Genomic DNA, 9,578 nt, shown 5'->3' with positions numbered 1-9,578 from the left:
TTTTGTTGACTTGTATCTTCCAAGGTCCAAGAAGGAGAAGGATAGGGAGGAAGAGGAGGAGGAGGAGGAGGAGGAGGAGGACGAGGAGGAGGACGAGGAGGAGGAGGAGGAAGAGGAGGAGGAGGAGGAAGAGGAGGAGGACGGAGAGGAAGAAGAGGGAGGAGGAGGAGGGGAGGAGGAAGAGGGGGAGGAGGAGGAGGAAGAGTAGAAGGAAGAGGAGGAGAAGGGGAAGAGAAAAGGGAGAAGGAGGAGGAGAGTTGAACAAATAAAAAAGGTTTAAATAAAACTACAAACGCCAGGAAAATTGCAAGATACATACTCTGTGGCATTTCTCTATCATGATTTTGCTGGATGAATTTAACTCCCAGTCTTCCACACTGATAGAGCATTAATAAACTCAGAGGAAAGTGCGTGTTGACTCTTGGATCAGCTCTCACCAGGGACTCCAACAAAGGTTCCATCAGCTTCTTAGACTGAGGTTAGAGGTTTCCTGGCCCTCTTGGCTGCTGCAGAAACCTCACCCCACCCCACTTTGACCACAGGCATCAGTAGCTTTGCTGAACTCAACAGAAAACCTACCCTCTCAACTCTGCAAGCGGAGCTTTACTCTTTCTCTGTGGGCTTCAGGAGCCATTGGAAATACCCCTGTCCTTTGCAGGACAGCCAGAAGAATCTTAGGCAATTATGGGACAGTCACCTACCCTGACCTTTGCCAGCATTTCCAAACACAACAAATTTGCTTCAAATTGAGTTATTTGGAACTGTGACTTTTGCTCAACAAGGTAAGACTGCATAATGAGATATTTTATTTTAATTAAGAGGCAAGATTTTTAAAAAAACTATTTGGGGAGGTGGGGGTAGCAAGGAACATATCTGAACACTAAATATTTGAAAGGTTAATCATTAATAGGTACTCTTCCCTAACAAAGTATTCCTCCCTTCAGAAATTAGCAAGAAGACCTTGGAGCCTGGGCAAGCAGGAGAAATGAGAAGCCCTTGGAGCATCTCTGCTTTTTTGGTTTTGTGCCTCTGGATCCAATCGAGTGCCTATGGACAAAGCCCAAGACCAGGTAAGAGCCTACCTTCTCTGAAGATGGGCAATGATTGTCTTTCTTAAGCGTTGGTCACAAAGAATCCAATTGTTCTTGAATCTGGGACAGAGTTGACTTCCCAGTCAACCAGGTGATTCTGCAGCGGCACCAGGAGACCCAGGGGTACAGAGCAGCCTGTGAGCAAAACTGAAATATTAGGAGTCACTCAGGGATAGAAGTTCTCTGAAAGCAAGAGAACTTCTGAATCTGAAGTGATTCACAGATCTGATTTAGAAAGAGTCATGCTAGACCTCTTCAGTGGAGGAGTCACTGAAAGCGTTTTCGATCTTATTGAGTTAACTCAGCCTCTAATCTGCTATAGGGGAATAGTGCTCTCAATGAAATGCTTTGTCTTGCTGAACTTCTCGAGTTGCCAGGCTCTCTCGGTTGAGAGAGGAATTGGTAGTCTTATTTTTCAGTCAGGTTTAAAGAAGACATCATGGCACAGATTTGAGGCTTCTTTTTCCTGCCAGCTTTACCCTGAGGCTAAAAAACTTGGCAGCCCATTTGGTCTGTAAATTCCTAAACTAGGCGGATGGTCAAATTCATTTAATGCACATCCAGTAGGTGCATTCCAAGTTCTCTGGCTAAATCCTGCGTCAAATCAATAATGACGGGCATGAAGTGATCCAAACTGTTTGACCAGTTTGAACATTTGGGACTTTGTTTTTGTGCTGGTTATCTGTCTGTCAGACACTAGTAAGTCTAAGGTAGAGGCTCAGATTGTCTTTTTTCTAAGACTAGGGCTTAGTGGGAGTTCAAGTCCCCTGAAGAATCAGGAATTTACTACGCAGGAATAGACTTGGAAATTTCACAGCATTTTTCTCCCATTTTCATAAAATTGTTGTTGCTTTGTATTTAGTGGTCTGGCATCCTGAGTTGGTCCATAGCTTATTGAATATTAGGCATTACCGCTCATGGAGCATCTGTATGCCATGCACTGTGCTGATTGTCTTGCATATGCTATGTTATCTATAAAGCTATGTCCAAAAACAACTTAACAATTTAGAACTAAAGAGAAAAATGACTGATGATTTTTTCACTCCCTGCTTTCATGAGGATTTTGCTGCTTCTTTGGCATAGAATGCTGCTTTTGTCTGTGATATATATATATATATATATATATATATATATATATTAAATGTCTGATAAATGCTTTTTGCTTGCCAGCATCCCAGGATAACTTTCCCTGTGTACCTAGAGTCTTAATATAGGTTATTTTCCCTTAGGGATTTTTTTACTCATGGAAACATACCATAAAAGTTCTTTTGCCTTCTTTGGTTCAAAACTATGTTGGTGAGACTCATCCCAGGGCTGCAGTGATGGTAATAGTAAGATGAGTTCACCGTATGCTCCATTATGTGGTTTTTCCCACTCTGCCTCAGTCATTCTGCATTTGAGGAGCTCAGATGGAACATGTTCATGGAAACTCGGAGGTTGAAAGTAATGGGTACCATGGCTGAGGTTGAAAAGTGTGAGGACCTTCCTCAGGTAACTGGGAGATTGTCTAGATTTTATCTCAACAAACCTCATACTGGTTAGCTGTCACTTCCCGAGGGTACTGGATTTGTTCAAAAGCCAAAGGAAACAGCCACGATGTGTGAACAGTTCCTCTGGGAAGTATCAGAAGCCATGACAGTGGTGTCCAGCGGGTCTGGTTGGCTGCATATGGACACTTTGTCAGTTGTCATCACCAGAAAGACTGCTATTGGCATATGGAGTTTGGAAGCTGGGGTACTACTAAAATATCTTGCAAGTACAGGATTCCTTCCCATAAGAAATTGTCCAAGGCAAATGGCAAGCATTTGAACTCTGAGAGTTCATGCTCCGTGGCAAGCTTCAACTAGTCAAGGGCCAGGAAGAACTTCCTCGAAGTTATTTCCTCAAAATCTTGACCTACTCCTGCTCCAAGACTATAGATGTCATTTTGTAAAGTTCCCACTCATGCATCAACGTACTCCTCTGCATGCTTTTACTCATCTGCTCACACTTTACCTTGTAATTTGGGGGAACCAACTTCAGCAGCTTTCCCGAGGTCACCTTTGTTCAGGACAGAGCAAGGAGCATGACCTAAAGCTCAGTTTGTCCCACCAACATTGCAGCTCTCTCTCTCTCTCTCTCTCTTTCTCTCTCTCTCTCTCTCTCTCTCTCTCTGGATTTGACAGACATTGGTCCTCCCAAAACTGTTCTGCTCTTTTTCTTTTATCAGAAAGCAAGTTTGGGGCACATCCCCCCACCTTCAACAGCAAGGGAAATAGAGTATGGAGTAGAGGAGTCTCCTGAACCCCCAAAACACAGAACCCCCTGAACCCCCAATCCTATGTTATCCCATATGCTGAAGTGAAGGCCCACCCTTTCGGCTCTGCAAAGAAGTCAATGCTGCTTTCCATGATGATACTACTTCAGATCCAGGAGGCAGGTCCTGGGCCTACCAACCCTACTGACAGCAGCCTGATCCTCCCATCCCAGACATAGCTTCCCTTTCCTAGAAGCATCTGGAGTTCATGCAGCCATTCATCCATTTAGTATGGGTGAGCATACACCCATCGCGGACAAGTGGGGCATTAGTTACTGGCTCTCAAACTTTCTAGAATCAGGAAAGACACCACTGAGGTCATTACAAGATGATTTAAAAGAAGAGGTATTATATAGAGGTAATTTGCCTGCCTTGCATGCAGCCAGAGGCATTTCCATCATCAGAATAGATAGGAGTAGGAGTAAGCCCTGAGCACTACCAGGTGTGATGCCAACCCCATATACACAAAAAAAAATTTTTTAAGATGATTTGGGCCCAAAGAACTCTTTTTTTTTTGAAGGGTGAGGGGTATTTGGGCCAATTCTGGCTCTGTACTCAGGGATCACTTCTGCTTATGCTTGAGGGACAGTACTATACAGTGCCAGGATCAAACTGTTGTTAGCTGCATGCAAGGCAAGAAAGAGCCTTAACCCTGTTCTCTCTCTCTCTCTCTCTCTCTCTCTCTCTCTCTCTCTCTCTCTCTCTCTCTCTCTCCATCCCAAAGAACTCACCTCCATGAGTACAGCTCCTAATAATTGCCATCACTATCACTGTATCACTGTCATCCCATTGTTCATCGATTTCCTCAAGCAGGCACCAGTAACGTCTCCATTCATCCTAGCCCTGAGATTGTAGCAAGTGCTACAATGGAGGCTTTCAAGGTCAGGGGAATGAGACCCATTATTATTACTGGGTTTTGGCATACCTAATATATCACAGGGAGCTTGCCAGACTCTTCTGTGCGGGCAGAATACTCTCGGTAGCCTGCCAGGTTCTCCAAGAGCAAGAACTAGAGGTCTTCTGGGAACTTGGTTTTCTAGTCTCTGGGTCTTGGCCATTGATGGGATTACACAGTGCCAGGGGAAGTTGGTGGGTGTAACTGCCTAGCTACTGGAAGATGGGGGATCTGGGTGGAGGAGGCCCAGTTCCGATCCGAGCAGGCTTGGAAGAATGCCCATATTGTTTTCCAAAATGACTGAACCAATCTGCATTCCCATCAACAATGAATGAGAGTCCCTTTCTCCCCACATCCGCACCAGCACTGTTTGTTCTTGTTCTTTATGATGTGTGCCAGTTTCTGTAGTGTAAGATGATATCTAACTGTTGTTTTGATTTGCATCTCCCTGATAATTAGCGATGAAAGTGTTTTCTCATGTGCCTTTTGGCCATTTGTATTTTTTTTTTTGAGGAAATTGCTGTTCATTTCTTCTTCCCATTTTTTTATGGGGTTGGAGGTTTTTTTCTTATAAAGTTTTACCAGTGTCTTATATATCCTGGATATTAATCCCCTATCTGATGGGTATTGGGCAAATAATTTTTCCCACTTCGTGGACTCTCTCTGTATTTTGGTCACTGTTTCTTTTGAGGTGCAGAAGTTTCTCAGTTTAATGTAGTTCCATTTGTTTACCTCTGTTTCCACTTGCTTGGTCAGTGGTGTTTCATCCTTAAGCATGCCTTTAGTTTCAATGTCATGGATGTTTTTAATAATACAGACTTTTCAAACACCCATCTGCAAAGAAATTCTGTGACTTCCCCAGGTTGATTAATTATAAGGTAGTTGCATTCTTTTATCTGTTTCCATAATCAACTTGTTGTGATATCTTGCATTATTAGAAATTACCCAAAGGAAACTTAGCCTAGTGCATGGTTTCTAATAGAGAATGAGATCTGGAGATGTGGTGGTGAAATTTTCTCAGCAAGAATATGGAAAGTAATGATGAGATCGGCAGTGTTCAGGATGGTATGGTTGTAGATATCCACCTGGAAAGTGATATGTATAGGATGGTGCAATGTATTACCTAACTGGGAAGGAGTTAGAAGGAGGACACTTTGGGAGGTGGGAAGTCATAAGGGAAGAAAGAATCTTTATAAGTGACTTGGTGCTGTTTAAAAGGTACCCCAGAAATGTAAACAGAATGATCTCTCTTATATGTGGAACTTAAAGATACACAGCAAGGTGACAACAAAGGGCCAAAGGCAACACAGCAGGAGAACTTATCCACACAACTGAGTTGGTGTGTGAGTGGTGGGGTGGAGGTTGGGGGTGTAGGGGGTGGCAGGGAGAGTGGAATTTGAAAGGAAGGGTCATTGGGGCTTTTGGGAGGAGGTGGGTACACTAGAGTGATGGGTGTGGTGTTGGAATTCTGAGTATGGAAAACCACCATTAACAGTATTGTGCATCACTGAACCTCAATTAATTAAATAAATTGATTAAATATATAAAGTTAATAAATAGGGGGTGGAGTGATAGTACAGCGGAATCACTGGCATCCCTGAGCACCATCAGGAGTAATTCTTGAGTACAGAGTCAGGAGTAACCCCTGAGCATCTCTGGGTGTGGCCCCAAAACAAACCAAAACAATCTTTATATATATATATGTATACACTAAGTGAGATATATATATATATATATATATATATATATATATTGAATCACTATGGGAAAAGTTACAAAGCTTTCAGATTTAAGTCTCAGTCATACAATGATCAAACACCTTTCCCTTCACCAGTACTTATTTTTCACCACCAAGAACCCCAATATACCCCCCTCCCACCCCTCCCAACGCCTGTGAGGCAGATGAATTCTACTTAACATCTATCTACTTTGATTACATTCATTATTTTGACAAAAGATACACCATTATTGTTTAGAGTTTACACCCAACAATCAGAACTGCTGAAAAGGCATTGTGAAATAATTTGTTTTCTACAGCTGATTATGAGAACCATATGATGTCACAAGGCCGCTATTGCGGCCGCCCAATTTTGGATTTCTGATATTTTACTTATTAAGCCTGGAGGTGTTTCTGCCAAGAGCCAGATAATTACGAGATTGGTTTCTGTGGCTCTGGAGCCATGGCCTTGCTGAAGCGCTGCTTGTGGGGGGGGCGGGGGGCAACTTGTGACCTCGGCCTCGGTAGGGGCGTGAAGGACGAGCCAGGAATGCCCCCCTTCCCATGAGGTTTCAATTGCCCCATCACCACCAGTTCATACCTGGCTTTCAGAAAAGCTCCAAGGCTGCCACCATCTTGCTTCCCAGGGGGAAAAAGGTGGAAGGGAGCGACACTCCTTCCCTCCCGGGCAGGCATAGTACCTGGATTAACGCATAGTCCATTCACTTTTTTGCCGCAAGCTGCCGGGCTCTGCATTAAGTCCTTGTGCTTCAGGCGCCATGGCCATGCCGGAGAGCGGCTCAAGGGGGGCAACTTGTGACCTCGGTAGGGAGTAAAGGATGAGCTGGGAATGTGCCCCTTCCCATGAGGTTTCAGTTGCCCAGTCTTTGCCAGCTCATATCTGGCTATCCGAAAAGCTCCAAGGTGGCCGCCATCTTGCTGCCCAGCAACAAACCAAAACAATCTTAAAAAAATTAATCAATAAGTGGGACCCCAGAGGCTGGCTCTCTCCAGCACCCTTTAAGGAAAACATAATCTTGCCAGAACCAGTATTCAACTCAGCTTCTAGCCTGAGTTGTAGGAAGTAAATTCCTGTCACATGTCACATATATGGCCCTTTATTTTAGCAGCCTAACTGATGGAGAAAAATAGCAGGTAGAGAAGCAGGAGAATTCCCAAAGTTGTGGCCCTGATGGATCTGGGAAGAGGCAGTCCTCAGACACTCTCAGAGGGAAGGTGGCCAAAGAAATGAGGGTTCTCCGGCACATTGTCTTGTGAGGAGAGCCAATACAGGATACAGGTTTTCCCAGCCCAGAGCTATCCAAATCTGGAATTCTGGGAAGAACAATAAAAGCAAGATTTAGAAAAAGAAAGAAAGAAACTAGGAAAATGTTTTGAGCAACACCAAATCCCACACAATCAAGTCTGAAGACAACGCAGTACCCAGCAGTACGGTCCAGTGGTGGGTGGTCCGGTTCTTCTGTCTGTCTCTAAGAAAGAGTTAGTTTGAATTCCCACTGCTGAAAGATCCAGAAGTCTGCGGGGGGTGATGATGATGGATTGTGGAAATAAAGGGGCATATTGTTGGTCCACAGACATTCGGTTGAGCATTCAGGATCTTAACCCCTAAGGAGAGTGGATTCCAGGCCATCAGAATCACAGCCAAGTCATGTGTCCATTTTGCATGGGGACAGATGTAATAACTTTGCACAACTTATCAGAAAGAACTATAACCTCACAAACATTCATGAACAACTGGTCTGATCACATTAAAACTCAGTGTAAGGAAATTTGTGGTGCAGTAAAGTGGGGGGACAAAATTATCTACGTAACCACAACTACTTTTTAAAAAGCATAATTCATATATTCTGGGGATAAGAAATATATTTAAAGATATATAAGAGTTTTAAGGTTGTGCTTCTGTTCAGTTTTTTTTTAAGTATTTAGATGTAAGGGGGAAATACTCTAAATTAAAATTAAAAGATTCTGATTGGCTGCAATTAATTATATGGTCCTGACTTTGTGGTCCCAAAAGAGTCACTGGAAGAGACTTTGCCCAGTCTCCCAGTCCCTTCAGAATGCCACCTCCACCATCCCCTATCAGGTTCAACTAGGCCACCAGTCCATCCATTCTTCAATCCTGGGAACTATTTTCTTTTTGGTTGTTTGGGCCACACCTGGCTATAATCAGGGGTTACTCCTGACTCTGTGCTCAGGAGTCACTCCTGGTGTTCAGAGGACCATATGGATGCTGGGGATTGAACCTGAGTTAGCTGCCTGCAAGGCAAACACCTTACCTGCTATGCTTTTTGCCCTGGCCACCCTGAGAAGTATTTGATGGGTACTCAAAGATCCAACTTCAGTCTGGGAGTAGACGTGGAATTAGAAATATGGCCCGGTGTTGTGGGAAATCTTTTCAGCCCTCTACCACAGAAACCCCACAAACACCTCCCCCAGCAGACTTCCACACTGTAGGTCTGAGCTGAGCAACTCTCCTGAGACGTCCCCACCCTGCAGGCCCACCAGGAAGTGAGGAGACAGCAGCCAGTCAATCCCACCCTTCACCAGGAGCCCAGCCTGAGATGTGTTCTCTCAGTTGAGCCCAGATGAAGAGCTCACTTCTCAGGGGAACTGGCTAGAAGCCGCTGATGGTTAAGGAAATGGGATTCATAAAGTGAAATTAAACTCATGACTCAGCAGAAAGCCAACTGCCCATCCCTGGATCCCACTGCCCCTCCTCCTCCCCTGTTGTCCATGTTAACAGCCACAACTCTGCACGGCATGCTGCGGCCTCATGGCAAGGGTACAGGAGGTAAGAAGAAGAGGTCTAGCCCAGCTAAAGGCTTGCCAGATTTTTAGGCCTAATCCACAAGCCCGGTTGAGCGGTCCCAGTTACCATCTTCAAGGGAGTGTGACCTCCCAGGAACCTCCACCTAGGATGTCCTTGACATCCATAAGGTCCAAGCAAGGCAGAGGAATAGATCAGAGCCAGGAGTGGGCTATCCATTGCTTCCAAAAGGGTGTCCATCCATTCCAGAGAAGGGTTCTCTTAGGTGAGAATTAGCGCCCAGGTCACTAGGGGAAAGTACTGGCCAGGAGCAGGTGAGACATCTACACCCCACCAGGCAGGCTGGAGGACAGCGGCCAGACGTGAGCCTACCTGTGAAAGCCAGGACAATGGGAGGTATTCAGTTCATCTGAGGAGTGAGGGGCAGTGAGTTGGTGAGTGAGTGAGGCAGGAGTGAGTTGGGACTCATTCTCAGTATCCAACTCAGGGCAAGGGGATGAATGTCCACATGGCTCTTGCCCTGCAGGACTCAGGGATTCTGCTCCACTTCTTGAGAGGAAGCACAGCTCTCCGACATATCCACAAGGTACAACCCAGTCCAGGGCTTCAGGCTTGGAAGTTTCTACAAGATGCTGGAAAATTCAAGACTGTTAACTAACTTTGCCTCTCTATTTAGAACATAATTTCAAAAACCACACTCGGAGTTCACAGTTGTCCACCATGGGGTTGGGGGCTCTGGGTAGGCAGAGTAAAGAGAACGAGATCAAATACCCTGAAAGGGGAGAACAGCC

At 44.9% G+C, this 9,578-nt stretch overlaps 1 protein-coding gene across 2 annotated transcripts in view; it reads left to right on the top strand.

Moving 5' to 3' along the window:
- The first annotated feature begins 689 nt into the window (after positions 1–689).
- The window catches only part of LIPC (lipase C, hepatic type), a 131,529-nt gene continuing 122,640 nt past the window's right edge, over positions 690–9,578 (top strand). Inside the window, exons 1-2 of one of the 2 annotated variants that reach the window (XM_056130843.1) lie at positions 690–782; positions 945–1,070. In XM_056130843.1, coding sequence (XP_055986818.1) covers positions 986–1,070 — 85 coding nt within the window. In that variant the 5' untranslated portion in view covers positions 690–782; positions 945–985. The remainder of the gene's footprint in view (positions 783–944; positions 1,071–9,578) is intronic. The other variant, XM_056130844.1, reaches the window with a different exon arrangement.

The sequence above is a fragment of the Sorex fumeus genome, unplaced genomic scaffold, assembly GCF_029834395.1.
Source record: "Sorex fumeus unplaced genomic scaffold, SorFum_2.1 ptg000081l, whole genome shotgun sequence".
In the NCBI taxonomy this organism is placed as follows: Eukaryota; Metazoa; Chordata; class Mammalia; order Eulipotyphla; family Soricidae; genus Sorex; species Sorex fumeus.
The sequence above is the reverse complement of the archived record's forward strand: the minus strand, read 5'-3'. Positions and strand labels throughout refer to the sequence as shown.